The 27,408-nt window shown below is 40.1% G+C and overlaps 1 protein-coding gene across 2 annotated transcripts in view; it reads right to left on the minus strand.

The window, feature by feature from the left end:
* Positions 1 to 27,408, minus strand: part of ZSWIM8 (zinc finger SWIM-type containing 8) — a 64,472-nt gene that overhangs the window by 24,818 nt on the left and 12,246 nt on the right. For both annotated transcript variants that reach the window (XM_061451479.1, XM_061451469.1), the window contains exons 2-6: positions 16,292 to 16,445; positions 15,028 to 15,122; positions 5,516 to 5,688; positions 3,601 to 3,708; positions 356 to 437 (exon numbers count right to left, since the gene is read on the minus strand). In XM_061451479.1, the coding sequence (XP_061307463.1) occupies positions 356 to 437; positions 3,601 to 3,708; positions 5,516 to 5,688; positions 15,028 to 15,122; positions 16,292 to 16,445 (612 nt within the window). The remainder of the gene's footprint in view (positions 1 to 355; positions 438 to 3,600; positions 3,709 to 5,515; positions 5,689 to 15,027; positions 15,123 to 16,291; positions 16,446 to 27,408) is intronic.

Here is a 27,408-nt window from a genome sequence, read left to right on the forward strand (position 1 = left end):
GGTCCTCTTACTTGAAAACTCCTGTTTCAAGAAAGAGGTTGGAGAGGTCCCCTCCAATCAGTATTTCCAGGACTCTACAATTAATACTGATATAAAATGAAAAACCTTTTGTTAGAAAGGTGCATTGTCTGATGCTCCCTTCTTCTGCATACACTCTGAGGCATTCATTACAGAAGCGATTGCCTATTGCTGTGCCATATATACATGCAAGTGCCTGTACTTAACCCTTCTCCTTGACCTCCACCTGCAATTTAAGCTACATGGCAACAGACCAGTTCAGAAACTCAAAGTAATGGAAATATATCCATTTCCTACCTGTGACAGAGATTACTGAAATAAGATGTATCAAGGTTACCTGGGGCTCCACACACTGTGTTGATGGCAGTAGACTGAGAAGATAACAGCTCATCCAGCAGGCGCTGAGCTGTTGGAAGAATCTGAAAACATGAAGCAAACTTTCAGTATACACAGGATTTCTCATGCTGATACACCCAGTCAAAAATCTGACTGGATTTTCATGACTGAAGCACTCTCATAATTTCAGAAGTATCAAACACAGCATGTTTTCAGAAAGGACGAAAGAGGGTGCTAAAGATTATAGAATGAAAAACAAGCTGTTAAACTCTCTCCTTTCTCAAAGCAAACCTATATGCAAGGCTTACTTCCTACATTCATACCCTAAGAAGTAAGCAAAAGCATCATAGATTATTAGCTCCTTTCTCATTTCTTAAGGAGTAGGAGCCCATAGAGAGTGATACTGCAACTAATTTTGAGAGATATGGAAGTGACTGCAGTCAAGGTCACCCTTTTCCTGCACTTTCATTGTTCTTTATTTCTTGTTCCTAAATCATCCTCTAAAACCTGAACTAATGGGAAGAGAGGAGTAAACTATAAATTACATACCTACATAACTTTTGTGGCAGACTAGCTTATTTACCATCCTGTTAGCAAAGGGATCATCTAGATATCAACTCAGATTCAATAGTAAACTAATGCGATTTCAGCACTAAACTAATCATAGAATCATAGAATACTTAGGGTTGGAAAGGACCTGAAGATCATCAAGTTCCAACCCCCCCGCCATAGGCAGGGACACCTCACACTAAACCATATCACCCAAGGCCTCATCCAACCTGGTCTTGAACAGTGCCAGGGATGGAGCATTCACAACCTCCCTGGGCAACCCATTCCAGTGCCTCACCACCCTAACAGGAAAGAATTTCCTCCTAATATCCAATCTAAACTTCCCCTAAGTTTTAACCCATTACCCCTTGTCCTATCACTACAGTCCCTAATGAAGAGTCCCTCCCCAGCATCCCAATAGGCCCCCTTCAGATACTAATCATAGCTTCTGGACAGTCCAGAGCATAAGCAGAGACACCTGACTGCAAAACCTTAAGTAGATATACCCTCAACATGCTCTTTCTGAAAGTAAAAAACACAGCAGGAAGCATTTCTTCCCAAATGAAGACCCAGCTGAAACTGTAGATCCATTTAGCCTTTAGCATGCACACTTGTACAACAAGTCAGGCGTGTACTTAGGATTTAAATTACTTGCAACAGAACACCTGATATCCCCTTCATCTCTCTCCACACAACAGCTGAGGTTAAAGACCACAATTACTGTAAGGCAAGGCACATTCAGGACACTTATATTTGCAAATAATATGGATCTATCTCAAACAGGTGGAAGAAAAAGAAAGCTTCAGAAGAATATTTTGCACTTCAATCATCTCAAGAAACAAACTAAGCATTAAACTATTCTTGTACCTGTTTTTACTACTATGTATTTTAAGTCTCCACAGAGCAGAAAAGTAACAGGTCTAGGCAATGTCACACCTTAAGGTGGAAGTACTGGGGCCCTGTAGTGATTCTCCTTCAGGAATTTTTGCCAAGATACTCATATTTAATTGGAATAGGAGTACTGGCTTCAAGAAGGGAAACAGCTCTTGAGAGAACTGGGTAATAAATTCCAGCTGCCCAGAATCACTGACATTCTCATAGACAGAGAAAATACTTTCCGCAGAGACTCTGAAAAACATCTTCTTATCTAGCTGCATTCCTACAGGCCATCATTCCCCCACACTCCAAAGTAATTCGGCTTTATATTACTGTATCATAATGTCATTCACAAGCTGGAAATAATGTTAAAATATAATAATGTATATAGCCTACTGTAAGGCTACATCATGTAGTCAAAACAAAAAGCCCCAAGGTATCAGAGTATCTATCTCCACACAGAAATCTCAAAGATCAGGAATGAGACTGTTGGAAGAGCTTAGGGCATGCCTTGCCTTTTTCAAGGGAATTATACAACACAGGTTAAGATGCATCTGCCAATAACCCCTAACTTTTCTGTTGGGCAGCATCCATCAGATTATCTGGCAAGACAGTAATAATTAAATAATCCAGATGTTCCTGGGTGTACCGCTGGTACATGACAGAAGGAGAAATAATCCCTGCAAAAAGGAGCTGACAGAGTATTTGAAAGCAAGCAACTCACATGCCATTCAAAAAAGAACTACCACCACTATTAGCCTTTCAAAACCCTCATTTACTAGAATCCAAACTATGTGACATAAAGATCCAGGTCCTTGAGAAGAAAAGCTTTGTTAGGTAATGCAGCAAGAAGCACACGCTATTGGTGCTGAACAAAAAGAAGCAAAAAAGCAGTGGTTTTATACCACTTTGATATTACAGATTTCCTCTATTTCCTGTCATAAGATCAGTATTTCTATAGGAAATGTAGAGGAGGTTTTAGCAATAGAATATCTTAGTGTCCCAAGCACAGCACCATAATATGAATTTTAGGCACATGCCAACAGTAATTTAACTCCTATTTAAGCCACTATGCAAGTACTATTGAAATGTGACAGATATCCAAGCAGAGAATTTTTTCTCTACCTCTTTTGGTTTAACCAGCATAAAAAAGTTCCTGTACTTTTAAAGCAGACATTTTATGATCACTTAGGTATTCTTACATATTTTGTGCAAGCATTTTAGGCAGACGATATAAATGACCTGACCTTGAACAACATATATATTTAAGGAGTAAGAAGAGCACATTTTGTCTTTGACTAACAGGATTTCATGCCTGTGATTTTCTGTAATCCAAATGATTCTTACGAATCACCAAAGAAGCTACACTGGGAGAAGTCAAAAAGTCACCAGTTGGGTGCATTAGAAAGTGCCCACCTAAGGCATACACAACACATCCCTTGATGAGTCTTTCCCATTCAACTTACCGAACATACAACACAGAAGCAGCCTGATTTGTGCTGACCTAAGTTTTTTCACCACCATGCATTTATTTTACTGTGTTTGATCCTTCACAAGCTAAGTGCATATTCATGCTAATATGAATAGCCACCACTCTTCTTTCACCATGTAGGACACTTTTACCATTTTACTTGGCAATGGACAACTGTCAAATAATAGAATGGAAATCTGAAAAGGCAAGAACTGAAGGCATTCCCAGCAACTCACATTTGAATAGCATAACTGATTATCTTGCAACAAAAGACATCATACAAATTGATCCAGAATAAAGATAAGCAAATCCCACTATAGAAGTCAATGCTATCGACTGTCCCCATTTACCTGTTGTGGAAGTTCGCTGATTAGGTACTGAGCAAATTTTTGCAATTGGTCTCTTTGTAGCCGAGACAAGGACTCAGAAACAGGTGCTCGTAAACATACTGCAGATGCCTGAAGGAAGAAAAAAAGATAAGAACTGCCATTAACAGGTCAGACTTAATGAAGCTGTGTCCACTCTAAGGATGAAGTGTTATGAACAGCAGCTATGCTGATGTGTATCATGCTTGGTCTTGATGGACAATTTCTTTTTTTTCTGTAATTATGTGGTGTGTTGCAGAAAACATGCAAATAAGCTGTCTAGGCTTTATAAAAACTGTTTTTAAGAGTTTCTCTTCAAAGAAACTGCTTTAACAGCTGTGCTTAAGATCTGTTGTTGCTAGCAATTGCACAAATACTGGCAGGGATTTCACAAACAAACCTCTAAAATAGGACATTATTCTTTAAGCTTCTGGCAAACCAACCAGCTCTGCGGGGGGTTGTTTCACAGAATCAAACCCACCTCATTTATCTCAATAGAGGTTTTTTTAATTCAATCTTAAAAAATCAGTCTCTTTCTATATCATAGAACAACTTAAGATGATAAAGAAAACCAAACAACAAACACAAACAAAAAAAAACAACAAAACAACACAGCAAAGCAAGCAAAACCAACAACAAAAACCAACATCAAAACACTAGTTTCTTAACATTTTTCACTGTACAGGGAAAAACATATTTGAATAACAGCTACCTAAAATTTAACTTGGAAACAGGCAAGAGCAGTTTGATAGTAAAGATGCTTCTGATATTGGTTTGTCTACATAGAGCAATATACTTCGCCTTGGAACTTGCTAGTGTTAGCAGTCAGTATATATAAACATGAAAATCCCTTCACTAGCATTTTTCAAGTACAAGAAAGGATTGGAGGGAAAAGAATGATTTTCTACCTTACACAGGGTCCAAACTTTCTGAGCGTAAACAATATAAATGAAAATTGGTTTCCTATCCTCACTCTCTATATCCACCTTTTAAAATTGGAACTACTAATTGAAAGCATAACTCCATCTTTTTTGCCAACACTGCAGTCCTAAGTACAGAAAGTTTACTGACATTCTGATGATTTCAGAAAAGTATCAGTTTTAGCCTATTACAATTGTCCATTATGAAGTATTAACAAGCTTCAGCAGGTTATTAGCATTTATTTAAGAATCTGGAGTTGACCATAAGCACGTTAGCTATAAAATGTTGTGTGACAGCAGAAAATCTTCTGCTCCTTTCAATCACCCAAATTTAATCCTTCCTTAAGATGTATTTCTCAGCTTCCCAAAGTCTAAGGAAATTAATCCGTATGCTAGACTGAGCCCTCAAATTGTGTATTTTATACTGATTCTATTCATTTTTACCTGGAGTTCACTGGGATAAGAAACACAGACTTTTCAGTTTATACAAGGCTACAAATAATACAAGCAGTCAAATAAAAACATAAACTTAACTGAGTGCTTGAAATCTGCAAGTCAAAATGACCTGCCTCAGTATGTGTTAAAATGAACTGGTGAACATAAAGGCCAACAGTGATCAAAATTACCTTCCTTCTGCACTCTGATTAAACAACTTAAAGAGCTTTCCTATACCGTATTTACAAAGACTTTTAATAAAAATCTAACTGAAGAAAGAATGAGTAATTCTAGCATTTAAATGAGAAACAGGAAGGGGCAAAAAAAGACTCTGCATCTATCCTTAGTAATTTGCACATTATCAAATGATGTCCTGCAGGTTAGAGCCTCAGACAATTCACTCTGCAGACCACCACTGTGAGGACACATTTGAACAATGAGTACCAAGCACAGTTTCCCTAAAGAGAGCGTGAGTTGCACAAAACTGTAATGAGAGACTCAGAGAAGATGCCTAGGGGAGAGAAGAACTGTATTTAAAGGCCTACATTGTGTATCCGGAAAAGGCAGAGTGCCACGACATGAGCACACCACTTGGCCCCAGCTCCACAGGTACAGCTGCATGATGTGATCCTGCACCGGTCAAACATCACCGCCACGTTGTATGCACCTTTGGGTGGCACCATCTGTGGGGGTACCACAGTGGCACTCAGATGGAAGCCTGTTAAAATTCAAAAGTCCAAGTTACTCTTCTGGCACCAGGAAGACAGATTTAGCTAGCATGGAAGTTTAGATATGTGCCATTTAAACAGTGTAACAACATGTATAGCAACATCACCCATACAGGGATGGACAGGGATCTAGATTCTCCAGCATTTGTTTCTTTCCAATCAGTTAACAGCAGAATATCAGCACAGAGGCATAATATGTCATAAAAGGTTCAAAAATACCAGTTGTTAATAAATTAGTTTATATATTTATTTATGTTAATATAGTAAAAAGAAAAAGCAGAACTAGATAAAAACATCACTGAAAAGTGTGGGGGTTTGATCAAAGGGTCAAAGGTAGACTACACATATTTTAGGCATGATTTCTATGTTAATTATCTCTGGCAGCAGTGCAGAACAGGCTAGGTGACTTATTTCCAAGTCAGTTAACTTCTGCAGTTTTACAGTGAACTAAAGAAGGCAACACTTCTCACCTGAACACACGCTTACACACTGTGGCTTCAGAAGCTACCCATTTTGCATAATTTATGTACCTCCTTGCAATTGTGTGAATACCCCATTTTCATAAAACATGTACTTAGAAAACAAAAACCCCCTCTTAGAGTAAAATCAATGGAAAAGGGAAATTTCAGCAGCAACACATGAATTAAGACAGCCCCATTAATCTGTGATCAAACAAATAAATTATGAACCGCATCTCAAGCAGCATTACAAAGAACTTTAATGAGGCTTGACTTCATGTAAGCGCATGTACAATGCATACCAGTTGTACTTACAATAAAGCTTCCTCTACAGATAATTGTTATTCAGAGGCATATATATTATGAGCAGGAAAAGGCCATCAGGAACATGAAACTTTTACTTGTTTTGAAGGTCCCTATCAGCAGTTAATCATCCTCTACAGCAGTAGGTATCAGCCTCAGAATCTTTCTGCTAGTTTCAAATTGAATTTCAATGAAGCACAGAAAGCACCAAGGGTATCAAGCCATAACCAAAATTCAGCCCGACAATCTACCTTAAGTGAAAAAAAATACGGCCTGGGACAGATGATTGAAATACTTTCTCCATCATCAGCACAGGGAAGTACATTATAAATCCACACTACGGAGTTTTTATTATGACATTGTGAGATTATAATAATGACGGTGTTCAGGAGTGCACGTGACCTCCTAAATCCCATTTAAAACAGTGTGCACTAGTTCTTCTTCAAAATATAATCTCCATGCCAATACAAACTTGCTCTTACCTTGCTTAACCTATTTCTCCTGTTCACCAGAATCAAATCCTCTTCCTGATGTGGGTGATTATTTTGATTAGTACACATAATGCCACCCAAATTCTTCAGCCATTCTAGCAATTGGAACAAAATCAAAACAAAAGGCAGCATTCACACAAAATTACTGTGCTGCTTATTACCAGCTACAGTTCTAATTTATGATCCACACTTGGATAATACAAGCCAAACAGTTCAGCTAGTCCTTCTGTTACAGTAGAAGCATCTCAGACCAATGCCAAAATGCCCTAATTTTCACAAATGCAAATTAAGCATTTCACAAATTGGAATTACAGCAATCCTGTTTCACTGAGAAAAAGAGGCATTCGAAAGGTCTTAGAGAACAATAGGTCACAGCTATACACTCTTACTGAGCTCCTACCATGAAATTTTTATTTGTATATGAAGACAGTTACCTGATGAAATGCAAAGAGGGAAGAACAGTTATAAAAACAGACAAAGAAAATTCAAGGGTTTCAGCATGACACATCACAAACTTCAGCTCAAACTGCAGTTTGATGAACGTGTCTGTCACTGATGCGGCTAATTCAAGCACCTCCGCCCAGTGTTTTTTGCACAATCAGTCTTGCTGGGCTGAAAAACTGTTTGTGGGCTAGCGCAGAAAACCATACCAGGGGAAAAATCTGGGTTAAATTAATAGTTACTTTTACATAGAGGTTCAACTTTAAAATTCAGCTCACTGCACAGTTTACAAAAGCATGAGCCTGCAAGGACTGGAAAGGTGACTATGAAGGAGACCATTCTGGAGCACTATAGCCCAACACTACTGTTTAAAGAAACAGAAATCAAATTGTATTTGCTTATAGTCAAGGTGCAATAATTAACTTCTCCCACACACCACAGCTCTTACCCTCCTGCTTAAAAATGAAGAATTACATCTACTGCACACCTGAGTGACCTGGTCACCTCATGGAACCCACAAGAAAGTTCTTCCACCCACTCCCCATTCCCACTACCTGATAACAGCTTATCTACTCCATGCACAACACCACATTACAAAACCATGTCTGCATGTACCAGCAACATTGATTCTGCAGCTGCATGTAGCCCACCAGAAAAAAAAAACCTAAGATCTATACCCCATTCTTGGCAAGCTCCACTCCCAGGAGACATCGAGAAAGAGCTGCAGGCCAGAGGAATTGCTGTGCCAGGAGTCTCACCCCCCTGGATACAATTTTTCTTAAATGCACAGTGGGCACAGAACAAGTTTAGGGCTTATGTGAAAGCACTTAGGCTTTCTACACTGAAAGGGCATCTAACACTTGTTATGAGCACCAGCTTTACTACTCATGCACGGAACAAATACGTCAAGCAACCAGCACCAATGCTTCAGAGGCTGTGTCACGTACCTACATTGTACAACATACCAGTTATGCATAAAGAGCACCAGGAGTGAACTACTACACCATGAAGCAGGCTTTATCATGTAGAGGAAAGGGTACCAGCACACTGTCCTGTCTGGTACATAATTAAGACACATGGTTTAATCAAAGGTAAAATCTGGTAATAATCAACTGCTGCCTAGCAGCAGGACCTACAAAATAGAGATGGCTTCTTTTTAAGTCCGTAACCTATACTTCTCACTGCTCCACCCCAGAAACTTAATCTTGCAGGAAAAGAATCCAAAAGAAATGTATGCTTCCTGCTGGTTATAATACAGTATTCATAATTTTAGGATAGCTACATCAGTATCTTTTGCATCTGATATGTATTTTATCATGAAATCCATTTATTGTGAAATTTCAGATCTGTGCATTTGTTCTTCTGAGGTCACAGAATCGGAACTGTTTAGGCTGGAAAGGACCCTTAAAATCATCTAGTTCCAATCCCCCTGCCATGAGCAGGTACACACTCCGTTAGACCAGGTTGCTCAAAGCCCCATCCAACCTGGCCTGGAAAACTGCAAAGGATGGTGCATTTACCACTTCTTTGGGCAACCTGTTCCAGTGTCTTACCACCCTCACAGTAAAGAACTTCTTCCTTATATCTAATGTGAACTTCCCCTGTTTAAATTTAAACCCATTGCCCCTTGCCCTATCACTACAGTCCCTGATGAAGAGTCCCTCTCTGGCATCCTTGTATGCCCACTTCACACACTGGAAGGCTGCTGTGAGGTCTCCACACAGCCTCCTCTTCTCTGGCTGAACAGACCCAATTTTCTCATGATTTCAGGTGGAAATGCACAAATTTGAAATTCCCCAAGCTACTCAGTAAGCAAATGGAATGAAAAGAATTAAGTGACCTATCACTCAACAACATCCTAAGAATACTTCAACATACTAAGAATACTTCTTGGAATGCAGGCTCCAAGCTTTCTTCATTGATATTTGGTAGTTCTGATGCCCCTACAACAATGCCAGCAAACACACCTCAGTAGAGGATTTAAGAACTTCTTCTCTGGCTTCCTCAGGACTAAAGAAATGGGAAAAGAAGAGCTCAACAAAAAGTAAAGTAAAGCAAGGCAATTTGGGACAATTTAGGAAAATCTCTAAAAAGTAGAGACAGACTATTCAAGAAGGTGCAAAATTAGAACCCAGACTGAACCTGCTTCTGCTTTCCTCAATCGTTAAAAAAGAAATTAAGACTATGATAGAAAAAAGTCTCAGACCAGCAACTACGACACACCTGTCTGAGAACAGAAATGGTGTCTTTAGCGCAAGGACACGGGTTTATGACTGCTACAAAGGGAATGTGCAGGAGAAGGTCTACTAAAGCAGATTCTTTGTGTGTACACAACGCTGTAAAAAGGTGGGGTTTGGGAAAGTTGTGAAGAGGTGCTGTTGCTCAGAAGTTTTAGGTATAGATCTGCATGTGGACAAGATATTTGTATTTAAATATATATACTGCAAAAGGATATGGGTAAAAAGAGCACAAAGCATGTTTCAAACTATGTCCGATTGATCACAATATTACAACGCACTGCCCAATCCCCCTGTCCTGGGTTCAGCAGTAGCAGTCATTTTTCTCCTTCTTAGTAGCTAGTGCAGCATTGTGTTTTGACTTTTGGCCTGGGAACAGGGCTGATAACACTGATGTTTGGTCTGACCAAGGACTTTCTGAGCCTCATGCTCTGCTAGGGAGGAGGGGAAGCCGGGAGGAAGCAGAGACAGGACACCTGACCCAAACTGACCAAAGAAGTATTCCATACCACAGCACGTCATGCCCAGGATGGAACTGGGAGGTACCCGAAAGGGTTAGGGACTGCGGGGTTGGAGAAGGTATCAGTTGGCGCTTGGTCGGGCTGGGGGGGCGAGTTATCGGTCGGCTGGTGCTGAGGTGTTGTATTCTCTTCCCTTGTTATTTCCTTTATCTTTATTATTATTGGTGGCAGTAGTGATTTGTCTTATACCTTAGTTACTAAACTGTTCTTATCTCAACCTGTGGGAGTTGCATTCTTTTTGATTCTCCTCTCCGTCCCTCTGGGAGTAGGGGGAGGGAAAGAAGGGGGGGAGTGAGCGAACGAGTTACCTGACTGGGTTTAAACTATGACAGTTCTTTTTGGCGCCCATCATGGGGCACAAAGGGTTGAGATAACGACAGATCTGACCAGATTAATACTCACTCATCACAATGATGATTTTTGGCTCTCAGAGCTGTTCCTCTCAAACTCAGAGTTTCAGAATGTTGTTAACTTACTTAGAGCCAGTATTTGCTGTGTTAGTTTTTATCAAGTGTGGGGCTTGGGCTAAGGTTCTTGTCTCACTGTGCTTTATGGCCATGACTTGTAATACGGGTGGGCTCCAACAGCAGGGCGGGATGGACGTGGCCGTGGACTTGTACCTGGCCGTCCGGCTGCTCTTCACCGTCCTGGCCCTCACCCTACTCTCCATCTTCGTGAGGCCATGGGGAGCTGAGGGGGAGCGGTCCCGGGAGCCAGCGGCACCCAAAGCGGCCCAGGAGAGTGGCCCTGGGGATCAAATGGCAGCGGGAGCGGGGCCAGAGGCCGGCAGGGAGCGGTTGCCGGTGGAGGAGGTCGGGGAGGTCAAGGAGCGGAAGGAGGCGGCTGCCGAGCAGCAGGAGAAGGCGGCGGAGGAGCCGATCCCCCCGGAGAAGTTCAGCCCCGTGGCTGAGCCCAGCCCCGCAACGGTCAAGAGCATCCCCCGGAAGCCGCCCGCCGAGCCCCAGGAGGATGCAGGAGACCACACAGCATTTCCCAGCAAGGCAGAGGAGGAAGAACTGGACTCAGAAAAAGAGAAGCTGGTGGTGGGAGAGCCGGCAAGCACAGGAGCTACACCAGCCCCAGTGACAAGTACAGCAGCATCATTTGAGAGTTCTGAAGGTTTTGAATGGCCTTTGGGTATCCTTGGGACCTGCCTGCTGATTGTGAGGGGGATCAGCATGTTGGCACACATACAGGCTGTGTTTTACCCACAACCATTTTGTCTGATCTCAAAAGTTAAGCAGAGTCAGGTTTGGGTCTTGTCTAGGGTTAGACGACGATATAGGAGGACCAGGAAATTTTCCCCAAGGCTGGACAGTCATGAGTGGCAGGGTGTGGGGGACAGTATGGGCAAGTATCTAGTCCACTGGGCCCCTCCAGTGCTCTGGAAGCATCGGAGATGGAAGGCAGCTGTATGGAGTCCCCAGCAACAAGCTGCAAAAACTGCTGAAGGGGACAGTGAATTATTTTGAGTCTGGTGGGCCCATGGCACTTCAGGCCATCAGAGCAGAGACGCAACATAGAGATGGACTCATGATCGAGGGGTGGACTTAGCAATGGACACTATTGCCCAGGTTATTCATGAGTGTGAACACTTTACATAGCCTCTCCTGCTCTGAAAGACTGTTAAAAGAGATGGAACCCAATATCATGGACCGAATGGACTCAGCAGCTTTGTAGGGATTGGTCCATGCACTAAGAAATGATCTCTTTCTCCCCAACTCTGTGTATATGTGGATGTATATATGTAAGATGGTATCTTGGAAATGTGGGATCTGAGCATGACGTGAATGGTATGGAATAAAGGGTGGATACTGTCCTGGGTTCAGCAGTAGCAGTCATTTTTCTCCTTCTTAGTAGCTGGTGCAGCATTGTGTTTTGACTTTTGGCCTGGGAAAAGGGCTGATAATACTGATGTTTAGTCTGAACAAGGACTTTCTGAGCCTCATGCTCTGCCAGGGAGGAGGGGAAGCCAGGAGGAAGCTGAGACAGGACACCTGACCCAAACTGACCAAAGAAGTATTCCATACCACAGCACGTCATGCCCAGGATGTAACTGGGAGGTACCCGAAAGAGCTAGGACTGTGGGGTTGGAGAAGGTATCAGCTGGCGCTTGGTCGGGCTAGGGGGGGCGAGTTATCGGTCGGCTGGTGCTGAGGTGTTGTATTCTCTTCCCTTGTTATTTCCTTTATCATTATTATTACTGGTGGTAGCAGCAGTGATTTGTGTTATACCTTGGTTACTAAACTGTTCTTATCTCAACCTGTGGGAGTTGCATTCTTTTTGATTCTCCTCTCCGTCCCTCCGGGAGCAGGGGGAGGGAAGAAGGGGGGGAGTGACTGAATGAGATGCCTGACTGGTTTTAAAGCACAACACCCCCTCCAAATCAAATTCCCTCTCATGGGCTTTTTAATTTCCTGTGTTTCTTTGCCTATGTGTCAGTATGTGAAACTCAACTGCAATCGCACACCTTAAAATCATCTGGAGTGGACAAGTGAAATTCTAGCCACCACACCCATACTGCCCATGGTCGGGGCTGCTACTCATGGGAAAAGAAACAAAAAAATCCCTCCATTAGGTAAAGTTCCTCTACTAAGGAGGAAACAAAATTACTGCCTAAACAAAGTTACTCCCCTTCCACACACATAATCTTTTGTCCAGAAGACCAGTTGCTCTGTGTGTACTTGCGCAGCTCCTCCCCTGTATCATGCACCACTTGCTCTTTTTCCCAACTCTTCTCCCCTCCCAAGCACAGCTTTTGCACTAACATTCCTAGCCTTTGTTCATATACATTGCTTTACACCTCCTTATCTTTTTGATTTATTACTGAAACAAGTTTTGACCAGGGTCAGCGCTGTATATTAAATATTCTGCTCTTTTCCACTGGAAAAGTCCCAGGAATTGCCAAATTTCAGCCAGATGTATTGTAACTCATTTTGTCTCTCTTAAACATTTGCCTTCCTGAAGTTCAGCAGATGCCTTAGAGGCCTCTCTCAGCATTTCAGACCTGACATCAGGAGCTCCTGAATGTACTCAAAACTCAGTTTGTGTTTAGCTCAATTTTGTTGATGTCCCAAAATTACTATCTGATGTCACTGACAACTCAGTATACTTTATGACTGCTATTGTTATTACATTGCACAACAGACGAGGTAAAATCCTTTCAGATGCTTTACCCTATATTCACAAAACAATTCCATCAGCCTTTTGCAATTTCTGTAGCTCAATGACTATCCTCTTTTCATTCTCCTCAAGCTTTTACAGCATCAGTCCCTTTTATTCCTTTTTCGAGGGTCCTTTACCTAAATTTATTCATTCCACTGATCACTGAGAGTTAAGTATTACTGGTACTAGCAACTAAACAGGCAGACAGAAAGAAACCTCTTATCCCTCATCACAGGAAAATAAAGGAAATTCCCTCCTTAACATTATAGATTTTTGTATTATCATTTTTTTATTACAACCAGGCTCAGTTGCTACATGCCAATTAATAGTCTAGTTGTGAAGTTTACAGTTGCACAAAAACCCAACACATCTCTATTGGATTGACATGGCTCACCTTGACATACTAGTGTCTTTATTTCACATACTGCCTTCCTGTCCAACAGTAGTCACTAGAAAAGCTAGCTCAATATTCTCCTTTACTGCAAAGGATTTAAGGAAAAACAGAGACCAATTCTCTGTTTAAGGTAAGATTAGTTCCTATAACCATAAAAGATAAAAAGAACAAGATAAGTGAAGAAGAGAAATAAAATCCACTGTACAGGAACAGGGTTTGCCTTTTGACAAAAGTATTACATGAGTAACTGTATTATTAATATAACCCTTTTCCTAAAAGAATAATTAAACCTTGCAAACTTCCTCTCTGCCATACATGCACTTCAGGCAAGGTAATCATTCGATCAGATAACTAGAAAACCAAGTTCTCTATAGAGACAAAGGCATTCCACAGAGTTTTTTCCAAAACACCATTTTCAGAACATTTCTGGCTTTTCACTCAGTTTCACAGCTGAGCTGACTGAGAATGAAGTAAACATAGTATTTAGCTCTAGACATTACAAAGAATAACGCTATAATGGATGGGAACATCACTGAGGGTTGATTCCCAGTCAGGACTAAGAGACATATCAAAGTATGGTTTTTGTCAAAGTGTTTTCAGTATATATGTTTATGTTGATTATGACTGTCAGAAAGAGGCAGGAAAAACATAGGTGTGCAGTTGTTTTATGACCTTCATACTTGGTCACACCAGGGTGCCTGGACAATGCTCTCAGCATGGGCAACAGCAAGATCATGAAAAACTGCACGCCCCATGAGTAAACAGTCACAGAGCTGGCATAAAGTCCATTGTTTTTCTAAGAGCATAAAAGCAGGACCCTCTTGCAGCCAAATCCAAAGCCTCACCTATGGGTGGATGCACCCCATAGGAATTTTCCCAACTACCTGAGACACTGGCTGCCACAGGGCTTCCCAGCCTGAAGTGTAGGCCTGGATGATGATTAGGTGGTAACTGGTGATGTATTTTTTCTTGATCTCTGTTCTCTCCATGCATTAATGATTTGATGCATTGCTAATTTTCCTCTATGCTTTACATCTATATATATGATTTGCTTTATTGTACTTATTCACTATAAAGAGAGAGATATATACCCAATTAGCATTTGTGTGCTTGTTTAATAAACTGTGCATGTTATAGAAGCTTGTGTGTGGTCATTTTCTTACATACCCTGCCTGTCAGCATAACACATGTGGCAGGCAGTTTAGTCTAGGATGCCAGAAAAGTTCATTTTGAGACTAGGTCATACCACTGCTGGTCCACTGCAAATACAGTTTTGGAAGTCTGAAATATCTGGAGATGCAAAGCTGCAATGTTCTTACCTATCTGGAGAGGGTCTTTGACAGCTCTCACCCGGAACAGCTGCTCCCCTCGCTGGAACTCATCTGCACTGCCATTTGCCAAACACGAGTACAATCTGCAAGAGAAACAGAGAACATGTCAAGATCAGCCTGGTTTGGAGAAACTTTACACTTTTATGCTCTTCTATTCTTTGTTGACATGTTTTTTTGAAAAATCCTTCATATCTTCATCTTTAAGATGAAATCCAGCTCTTTTCTGCCATTTGTCTATTCAGTTCAACCATAAAAATCACTGGTCTCTTCCTGAGTTTGTGTATAGCCACTGGCATTTATAGGAATTTTAACCTAAGCCTTCAAAATATAAATTCATTCATAGCCTAAAATTAAGCTTCTCTATATAGTATAATATCAATTCAAGGTCAATGTTAGCATGCCACAGTAAAAGCTCCTTGTATTTCTAGATGAGTTTCCTGCATCTTCACCCGAGGTTTTTTTACACTTGTGTTCATCAGAATAATTAACATACACAACCTGCTGGTTTGCTGTGGTCCCCCACAGGTGATGTTACAAAGTACATCAGCACTTCTGACATTACCCCCCCCATCTGATACCAGCACCTTAGATGAATGCATCTAAGAACTTTCAAGATGATTCTTTCTTAAAGAGTGTAATATCACTACTTTGCAGCAAAATTCTGAATGCACAGCCACACAGGTAGGCCTCCTATAGTATAAAAGCTTCATAAAAAAAAACACCCAACTTCAGCAAAAGATCTAAAAGCACAGAATTTTTTACTATGTACTCACACAATTTATGTGTAAACGTAAGAAATAGTAATTTCTGTCTCCATTCTGATCACTGATGCAATCACAAAGTCTGATTTTTCTGCTTACACCAATGAAGGGCTTGCACAGCATACTGAGGGCAATTTCTGAGCCCAGTTAAAGATCTGACTCTAGCAACTGATTCAAATTGGAAAGAATACTGTGTAAAACTAACATAAGAACAAAACTCTATGAACTAGTCCTGTCAAGCAAATTAAAGGCTGTGTTTATTCTGCTGTCATTTACATATACAATCTGCACATGTACATGCATGCAGAGCAGCTCACCCTGAAATAAACCCCCATATCATAGCATAACCCCCAGTAAACCACCCATGCATTACAAAATGCATGAGAACGGCAGAAGCAACAAATATATGGGACATTAAATGGACAATGATTCTCCTCTAGTGAACAGAACTTTTCCTTAAGCATCAATGGAACAAAACCAGTATTAATTACCTGATATCCTCCTCATTTTCTGGGAAACTCCAGAAGGCAATTCGAAGCTGCAGCTGCTCAGGCACTGGAGGATAAACTTTCTCCACCACCTCGAATGGAATGTGAAATGCAACCTGCTTTGCAGACAGTTCCACCAATGGGATCACCAGCCCATCTAGAAAGGCAAGAAACAAAATGCAATTAGACATTCAGACAACAAACTCATGAAAGGCTGAAGAAATCAGAGCAGGAAGCTCTTCCATCTCCTTTCTTGCCTCACCAAGTTCAAGGAACAATTCTGACAGACAGTAAAAGGCAGCACCAGAATTTTCTGAAGAATTGCCTGCCAATCTTATGTTTGTTTTCAGCATCCTAGGGCATGGGTACACATGCCTAAAAGAAAAGTCTTTCTTCAGGAGAGCTATGTTAGCCCAGCAGACATCAGTGACTCAGACTTTGTCTCCTGACACAACTGAAGCCATTTAGAGAGACTTAAGGTAACCCAATATTTTTCAGACATTTCTGTTACAATATGGTGTATCGTGTGAATGCCAGGTGATTACACAGAAAACTATTCAGTGTATATGCACAAGACAGCACGGAAAGGTTATCCAGGAACCTTAATGTTGACTTTTTTGTTAGCATTCAGTACTAAGTATTTTATAACATTTAAATTATTATTTCTTGCTTTATTCCCCTCACCACCATCGTTCATATAATATCTATTTATATATACTTCAAATTATTTACAGAAGCAACTGGGAATTCACATGTTTGTTTAGTGCTGACTACACCAAGCCCATGAGGATCTTAACTGAAGGCACCAAGAGCTTACACAAACACATTTAACTACCACCTTTCTACCAAACTAGCTCCACTTTTTATGTTTTTCAGTGCAGATTATTTCTTATCATCAGGTGATAGGAGTATTATATTTCTGCTTCACTCTGAGCTAGATCACACTCTACACAAAATACCAGACTTGTTCTATCTGCAAACACCCCACTGCTTTACTGAGATCACTTCCTGATCCATCACTACAGCAGCCTTGGCTCCCCTGTCTTCCAAACCTGTTGCCAGAAGCCTAATTAATTCCATTTCAGAGAGCTGTTATGTCTCTTCACCTCCCTAACCAGCTTCTAAAACACCGCTGGAAGCCAGAATGTAAACCAATCTGGTCCTCAGCTTTCCCTCCCCACCAGCCTCCAGGCAACATATCAAAGGAAAACTTAAGCCCTGATGTCAGTAAACGCTTTCTCACCCTCTGCCTGGAGACACCTTCCAGTCCAAACAATTAAGAAACAGATAGGAAAGAGCTTTGAAATTATATGCACACAGCAAAGCAGCCAACATCTCCCCCAGTACTGAGCAGCCCCATCAAATGGAAGGATTACATACATACAGAAAGAAAATACAGTTTTCAAACATCCACATTTATGATTTTTTGACTGCAGAAAAAAGTAAGTTTATTAGGCAGCATTCCTTTCTTCCACATACAGTCAGTCTTCTACTGTCAGGATTGTTTCATCATCACCAGCGACTTTTACTCTATGTTATGGATGGAGTCTCTGTTTCACAGTGCTAAAATCCCATCCACAATGTGAGAGCAGCAGATTGTAAAATGAATAACAGTGGAAAAGTGGAGTGGTCCCTTTCTCTATAGCTAGCAAATAAACAAGATTTTGGCAGAAAAATCCTCTCATTTCCACTTTTGATGACCAGGATAGGAGTAAAGCTTTCATCAAGTCACTAAAAAAAATTTACTGTCTTAAGTCACTAAAAATATTACTGACTTTATTTAGTGCAATCTAGTCAACTTAAATACCATTGCTGCTACCACAGTATTAGTAGATAATACAGAAGTCCAGACTGAGGCACTTTAATACTTGAAATGACTCTGAGCAGTGAAAGGAGAGGTGTTTTTTGAGGTTTAAATTGCACTTTTGTATAGAGGCACTTTATCCAAGTCTTTCATTACACATTACTAGAAAACAGATAACACCTAAACAACCTCTACAAGGTACAAGACTCAAAAAAGACTTCAGTACTGGGTGAAACACCTGCACATTTTTCAAACAGCTGCAAGCCTACAGCCTGGATGGTATTCCTTGTTACAAGGACCTGGTGCTGTATACGAAGGTTAGAAATGCTGAAGTTGACAAAAAAGCAGCAGAGGCAAATGCATTCTGCTTATTATTCTAACTCTAAAAATATTTAACTTTTCTGAGGCAATGGACTAGGATAGACATACAGTTACAAGGTTATCAATGCTACTTGTAGAGCAGTACTGGTACTAGAAGCAATAGTATAATCATTGCAATTACCCTTCAGTGTGGCTGTTCTCTTTCAAGCTAAACTAAACTAGCTCAAGAGAAATACTTTGACAGGCATTACTGAAATTACCTCTCCTGAGAAAACATTTCTTCCAAGTGGAAAGACAACAGGAGCCCTCCTCACCCACTCCAGTGCAAGCCAGCCAGTTTTACAGAGTGAACTAAGGTAACAGGCTGAGTTTTACACTGAACTCATTAACTGATTCATCAGCTGTACTGTGTTAGTAGTAATCAGGCAAAGACATGTGATGATAATCCACAGTCAGACATTCCCAACACACAGCTTGGACGTTTTCAGAGTGAGGTGAAAACAGTAAAATCTGGTGGGAAAAAAAAATAAAAAATCTAAAAAGCAATAATCTTATCTATAAGACCATGCCTCTTTCGAAAATGCCAGATTTCCTATAAAGAAAAAAGACTTGGAGGGGAAATCGTAGAAAACAACTGAAAAGTAGGAAATAATTTTTCAGTCATACTTTAAGGGAGGTGAATTCACAGCAGTAACTTTGCACACAATGCAAGTACTAAAATTAAGAAGTTAAACTGCCCTCAGCTTCAACAGGGTAGTCCCCTATGTAGTCAAGGTGAGACACCTATTCCAGAATGTAACTCAGAGCATCAGAGGGTCCTTTCCCATTAGGCCTCCTGCAAAGTCAGCTGGACAGTCTGTTAGATGCTTAAATCAAGCTCTGAATACTCTCTTTTGAGTCCCAAAGAAAGAGAGACCCATTCAAAATGTTTATCTCTAGATACACAAATCCAGCGTTGGTGTATTCCTACCTACTTGTATCAAAAGGTACTGTCAACAAAACAGACAAAAGGTACTCTCAGGTTCTACAATAAATATATTTTAAGCAAGTTAAAAAAATAAGTCTGCTAACAGAGCAAAGGAGAAAGCATCACAGCTTCTGCTCAGAAAGCAAAGGTAAGGACAAAAAGGACTGTAAGTTTAATATAAACAAATTACACAGTAGTGAAATAAAAGATGTAACATAAAATTGACAAACCTGCACAATAAATCTATCCAAGGGAGAAGATAATTTGAAATTGTGGAGCAAAATTAGCAAGAATCATTGCTTCCTCTTGGGAAGCTGACATGATGACCCAAGCAGAACAAATGAAACATTTCAAGTCTTGAAAGAATAAAGTCACAGGCAAAGCATAAGCAATCTCAAACAATTCTCACAGGTTAAATGACTAGCAAAACTCATGTCAGGAAGAGATTTTGAGATGCCATCTCATCTGTACCTCCTACCTAGGAAGCAGGATCAAACATATCTAAACCATTCTGAGTAAATCATATCTATTTACTGCCAAATGGAACACACAGCTTTAATAAGGACTATCCTACCTTTTCGCTACTGTTTGAAGTGAATTATAGGTATGATTTTTTTTAGCTGTTTTAGAACAGCTAAAACTTTAGCATAATTATTCCCACTGGAACAATAAAAACAAACCCTAAAACAGCCAACACAAGCTATGCACACAAACATGCATTTTCACCAGTGGAAAAAACGGTGCCAGCAGGGCTTACTGACATACGGGTATATGTGTAGCTACACTGCCTAACCTTTCCTAATATAGGGTAGGATGCAAGAAGTTACACCCAACTATTGTTCAAACTGAGCTATGATTCTTTCACTACAATAATTGAGTTTCCATGATAGACAAATAGAGAAGAAACTGCTTGAATAGTCAGCAAAATGGGGGCCATAAGGATACTGGATATGGGGGCCATAAGGATATTCCCCCATAATGGAACTGAAAGAAAAAACAACTTGGACAAGCACTGAATGTATTTGTTATCTAATTACATTATTTCCACTGGGTTACTTTCACTTGATACTCCTCTCTAAAAATAAACTACACATACAGGTAAATAAATACAAATGCAAGTGAACAGATCTCACAGCAAGAGATATGTATGACACAGTGCAAAGACAGAACCCATTGCTTTCGCTATACATTAAGCAAAGAAAAATGGCATGTTAGGCTGAATTACCTCCTTAGAGATGAGTGTATAGCTTTGATTTTATAGCTATTGCTGCTCTCCACCCCACATTTCCCTTCACCTTTCTCTCTGGCTTCAGTCCAAAAATGTAATAGAGTGGAACAAACTAATACAACTATACACAGAACAAGGAGATGAAGAAAATTAAGTGAAGCACTTCTGATATCAAAATCTAAAGTGAGAACAGTAAAACTAACAGGAAATAAACAGACTGCAACCTTGGCCACTGAAGGGGGAGGGGGGTGGTGGTGTTATAAAACCTGTTTTACAAATCTCATTTTTAAAATTGCTTTTTATAGGATTTTCTATGTAGAAAGATAAATTCATTACTGTGGAATGCATTTTAAGCATTTCTTCTTGTTTTATTTCAGTTAAATGCCTACCAGTAAAATGCCCTTTGGCTTAAGATGTATTCTCTCTGATACCCCTCAAAACCAAAAACTGTTGAGAACTCTCAAATATGGGCAAGCAAAGCAAGTGTTACATTTAACCATAGCCCAACTAAATCAAAACTCTTAAAAATATTTCATTTCTTACAGTTTTCTAGTTCTTGTACATTTGAGCTGATGTCTTTAAGGATAAGCCAGAGAAATATATTCCTTCAGGTCTCAAACTCAGCAAAAAACATCACAAAATTTCACCTTTGCCTTGAACTCTGTAATACTTGAAGATGAATGCTCTGAATGTACTTAAAGAAAAAACAGTTTCACAATGTGAACATTGCAAAATGACACAAGAGCTTTTTAATTAAAAATTTACTCTTCATTTCAAATCACTTAGATCCCATGTATTTTGACCATTACTTTACTTCTTTTTCTTCTTCCATTTTACCACATAATCAACATCCTATAAGAAGCAACATGCTTGTTTTTAAAAATAAACAAAATTCACCTCTGAACTGAGGATATGACAGATGGTATGTAACAGAAGCACGTTGCAAAAGTCTGTAAATAAGGTATTTTCTCTTCCTTCACAAGCATTTCTCACCCAAAAGCTCCATCCACAAGGCTCATTAATTTTAGTTCTCTTTTCAAAGAGGTCTTCGATTAAGAGCAGAACTAATTCAATGGGTCATAGACACACCACCACTGTTCAAGTTTTCTGTCACATTAACATCTTGCCCAGGTAGGTCGCAGCCCTATGAGGTCCTAAGGGAATATCTTCAGAAGTGTTTAATATACTTGCAGCCTATGTCATTAATAAGGGTACATATCTATCCACTTCTGGACTGTGGCTTTCAAGCACAGACTTGTGAGATGGGTTGCTAACACCTGTCCCATACAACTTCCCAAACTAGAATAGTTTGAGATGTCTATTCTCCAGGCTGAACAATCCAATCTCTCTCAGCTGTCTTCTTAGGAAAGGTACTCCAGCCCTCTGATCACCTTTGTGGACCTCCTCTGGACTCGCTCAAGCAGTCAAAAGCACTTAAAGCAACAGAAGTATTCACCTTTAAACACCCATGCCAAAATGGGCCAAGGTGAAGGGAAAGAGGACTTGGGATAAAAGAGTTCAAACTAAACTGAACAGCATGAAAAATTTCCATTATAAAGGCTCACAGATGAACTGCTGGAGCAGCTACGAAGCTGTATCATGTAGTAAAAGAAAGTTTGGCTAGACTTATGCTGAAAGTAGACTACCTAATAAACCCCATTAGATACTACAGAAGAATCTCGTTCAAGATGCTCTCTTTCAGACCTGTATTTTGATTCTTACAATTAGGAACTCATTTCCCTTCAGAAAATCACCACGCTCTGGGTTGTAGAGGATCTTTTCAAATGACACAGCTGGTCTCAGTGGTGTTCATAGTGGACATATATATACACACACATATCACAGATTGCTTCTGCACAATTGAAGCTAATGAGTGCTCTTACGGCAGCCCAGCAGGCATGCCAAGTACTGAACAGACACTAGGAATGAAATTTCTTGCCCCAAATACAGTACAAGAGGAAAAAACAAACTGGCAAGCCCAGGGGTGAGGAACAAAAGGCAGAACCAAGACCCTGACAGCTGAAGAGACATAGAGAGATGCATCTGCACCTCATCCTAGTCCTGCTTAACTACATGCAGAATGAAACATCTGAAAAGCAGAAGAAACATTTTAATATTCTAATACTGACTCCCAGCTGTCTGCAATTAGCATTCCTCTGCTTCAGATTAATAATTCCATGCCACCTTATACCGAGGGACAAAACCCCACGGTATTCCTTGTAAAAACCAAGCAAACCACAGTATTGCTAAACAATATAAATTTATTTTCCTTTTACAGATTAAGGAAACCAATGCAAGAAACATGTTCCTGGTTCCTCAACTATTCAAGAAGTGTCGATCTTAACAAAATAAGCAACTCATTTACACTGGAACACCCACTGCACCAAGTCAGAATAAAGTTTCTCAGATACTACCCACTCCAAAGCAGCTCTCTGCGGAACACCTCAGCATTCACACAGCCAGCTGCAACAACAAGTGGAATTAGGTGGAATTCATCCTGTGAGTTTTTTCACTTGCTGTGACAGATCAAAAAGGTTACACAAGACAAGAATTGTGATCAAGCAATAGAGAAAGGATGCTGCAAATGCTGCTGTTGATCAAGCTTGCTCAGAAGAGATGACTGGAGGGAGCATTCTGACTTGAAGACTCCTTTAGTGTTGTTTTCTCTCATTGTTTTTGTATTTGTAAAACATCCACATACTCATAAGAGGCTAACAAGTACAGCCGAACTGACCTAGAAAAACAGCAAGGGCAGGGCACTGATATCAGGTATTTCTGGAAAAGTCAGCCACAGAAAAAACTCTTAAACTATGGCCTTCTCCACTAGGGTTGTATGGCAGATGATATTCTTACTATGCAAGAATTAATATGTGCGTGTGTGTGTGTATTTTTTTTCATGTGTTTGTATATATATACATATATGTATATATACACAAACACATATATACACTTTAATAACTGAAAACATAGCCCTCAAGAGAACTAAGTGATCAACAAGCTAGCAAAATGCTCCAGAGAACAAATCAAGATTCAGTTTGAGTCACAAGTACATTGATCTCATTGTATAAAGCAAAGAACTATCATGGTTACTTGCTTATATTTTTCTGTCCATGGAATTCACCTGCTAAATTTGCACACTGCCCTTCTTACCATCTGTAACTAGTGCAGGAAGGAAGATTATCAAGTAAATATGCTTCTGGTTTTTGGTTTGTTTTTAATTTAGAGAACAGCAAACAAGAGAAGCAGACATGTTCCTTCCTCCTTCTCCTTCACTGCTACTACCCCCATAAGCTTACTAACAGCATTAAAACCGTAATGGGATATGTGTTTACAAGACTTTCTTATACCTCTTATTTCCTCAGCTAGAGTTACAAAACTCTATCTGGATCCCATAACCACTTTTCAGCAGTGAAATTACAGCAAGAATAATGTCGCAGGGTAGGAAACATAGAGACATAGAAGTCCATGTTGAAAGCAAAAAGAATTGGGGAGAGGCCTACATCAGCCCTAAGCCACAGAATGACATTTTTATGTAAAAACAGTTGAGAAGATGAATAAGCAACAGAACTTTTTCATTAGCGTTTACTGGATAAGACTGATGAGATTCATAGCCAAAACCCATTAAAAATACAAATCCCAGATGGGCAGATTACAGTCCAGAATTGGAAATCTCAAACTTAACTGACAAACTGCAGCAACTATTACTACACAAATTCTGTTACAATCGTCACAATAACATTTTAAGAACATCTGGGTTTTTCAAATCAAATGCAAAAAGGCTTGTTTTATCACAGGAGGGTGTCCAATTCATCCCCAAAGTCTCTGCCACCTACAGCAAAAGCCATAGCACAGACTCAAATTTCATCTCAATTTGATTTCTGAGAATTGCTTAACACACATCACAAACAGCTCATGCATGTTAAGTCAAAACATTTCATGCTCAAACTCTCTTTTTGTTGCTGTATTTACATTTCTCTTCAAAACAAGGTAAGTTATATTATTTGGCTGACTGCATACACATATCTCCTGACATTGTGACTTCTGACTACAAGATTAAGACATTCTGGGAAGCAAGAATTGATTTCTTCTATAAGGCAGACCTTAAAATATGTCAAAATATAAGAAAATGAAACCCAAACTCATTTTTTATTTGCACACAAGCCCCCTAGATTTGCAGAATACAATACTGAATTCTGGATTTGGAGTGGATGAGTGATTCAGGTTTTTATTTTTCAGGTGTTGGTGATTTTAAACCTGTTCAGTCTGTGGTTTCCCTTTTGGTCATCTGAATATTAAAACCCCCACAACATTTCTGACTAACGCTGCCCGCCCCCCCCCCCCCCCCAATTTTTGACAAACTCATTTCATGATGGTTTTTTACACTCACTCTCTGCATGCATACAGAGCTAAAAAAAACAACCACCCCCAAAACCAAAAACCAGCTGACTTAACTTTGCTCACCAGTGGAGAAATGGCATCACCACCATGCTAACGTCAAGCATACAAGACTGTATCCCAAAGGTTTTGTTAAAGAATCTGAGCACTTAATACAGGAGGGCTCCCACATGCTCAGCTCAACTCCCGCTGTTTCAATATTGGACTGAGTTAAAAAATACTTTATATTATTATTTTTGAAGTTACAACTTTTAAATCATGAAGTGTTCCACTATTATGCCAACTTCTGGTGACACTGCCTCAAGATTTCATAAGGCATAAAAAAGCCCTACACAGAGAAGGCTGGTAAGGCTTTATAATGCTAAGCAATAACTGACCAGAGAACTAAAATTCAGAAGATGCACAATGTGTGTGTAAGGTCCAAGAGTCCTAACCCACTAAGAGTTTAAAACAGAAAGAGTATGTCAAAAATCCCACAGCCATGTCTCAGCTTTCCCTACAGTAACTCAACATTTCTTCCTGTTAGCGAAAAACCTTCTAACAGTAGCAAAACCTTCTACTGATTCAGAAAGGCTTTCTTTGAGATGCTCTGGTTCCCAGTGCCCTTTCTTTTAGAACAAAACCAATGCTGAAACAAGTAAGCAGACAAAGATGAATAGTAGGGGCTCTTATGTTAGCCTGCACAGCACATACTAATACATGCAGCATTTACATTCCCTGAATTTCTAGAGATTTGTGGGGAAATGCTCCCATATATATCCATATGTATATACACAGATACACATATCTTCTCAATACACCTTCTCCAAGCAGCTGCTTGCTTCTACCCCTCCCAACTTCATCTGCAGTTTCCTGTGTCAGCAAGAACACTTCAGAGGCAAACCATCTGACAGAATCCTCTCTTCAAAGCAGCACGAGATGTTAATAAGAAAAATAACCACCCCTATTGTGCTATTCCTCCTCTCACCACTGGTAAAAATGACTAAAGAATTTCAATGTGCCCCAGCAAATTTTAATTGCCAAGCAGATAACCTGCTGTGTAATCATCCCTCAAAGGTCCTCTTGCAATTAGTAGACAGAGGAAGAGCTACGCACCTGAAAATTCTTTCTGCCGGCTAAAGCACAGACTTCCCTTCTTTCCTTATAAACTTGTCTTCCTTATGTCCTTAAAGCATCTTAGCTACTATACTCTTACTATGTTAGAAACCAGATCTCTAGGGAAAAATCAAACAAACCAACCAACCAACACCTGAACCAAGTCTTCGAAAAGTTCAGAACAAGGCAAAGGTGGAAAGCTGCAAGTTATATTTTGTAACCAAAATGATGTTTGATGGGGAAGGGGAGGAAAATAAAGTTAAACCAAAATCCCTTATTTGGTTTCATGACTCCAGGGCAGAAACACCAGCATATTATCACTAAACTTGGATTCCTAAGATCCTAGTTGTTCTGCCTTACCATCCACATCAGATTTTGTTGTATGCATACAGTGCATGTATTTCGCAAATGCATCCAGTGTATATAGAGAAAACATTCACTCTACATACCTCAGAACCTCTCAAACACAAGCCTAGTCCACATCAGAAAAGTGTATTTTCCATTAACTCTACTGCTTCTCATATGCAATAACTGTGAAAAATCTTCTGCACAGGGCTGTGCTGACGAAAGTGGAGTATTCAATGTTATCTTGATGCCTTATGCCAGATGAGATCTATTTGTCTCTTCATAAACTCTGCATCTCAAGAGCAAAATGTCAGTAATCTCTTTTCTCAGCTCTCACCCACTCTAACATGACTGAGATCCCAAAACTGCAATACCAGCATTAGGCAGGCAATGCAGCAGTCACACATCTAAACAACCTCATCTGGAAATTCAGACAAGAAAATTCTTAATCCAAACACCCTTCCATTTGCCTCCCTAAAACCAGAATTAGTATCAGAAAAAGAGCAGCCTGGGCAAGCAACCGACAGCTGTTAGAAATCCTAAAGGAACAGCAGATTTTTGTAAAGCAAGACTGACAGTGCTACAAAACACTGTATTCATGCCAGTGCTGGCCAAGGTTTCATGACAAATCGGGCATTCAGAATAACTCTACAGCTGATGAAGCAGATCAGCTTCAGGCAAGTAATTTCCCTGCACTGTTACTCCTCGCTCTCTCACCCCATGCAGAAAGCATACTGCATAACCGGGATTGTGCATTCAGAGCACAAACATCAAACAGCTCCCGTTTCTTGAAAGCGGGGCTCAGCACTCCCACTTATCCCCACTTCTGCTTCATGCAAGGTATTTTAAAACCTCAAAATTCAAAATCATATCCATTGGCCTACAACAGAAAACAAGCTACAAAGACCAACAGGGACCAGGTATTTTTCTGAATGTAGACAATGGAACATAAACGCAAATCAAAA

This window comes from Pezoporus flaviventris, unplaced genomic scaffold (assembly GCF_033815535.1).
Source record: "Pezoporus flaviventris isolate CSIRO_AGI_PZ_B2104156 unplaced genomic scaffold, CSIRO_AGI_Pfla_v1 ptg000001l, whole genome shotgun sequence".
In the NCBI taxonomy this organism is placed as follows: domain Eukaryota; kingdom Metazoa; phylum Chordata; class Aves; order Psittaciformes; family Psittacidae; genus Pezoporus; species Pezoporus flaviventris.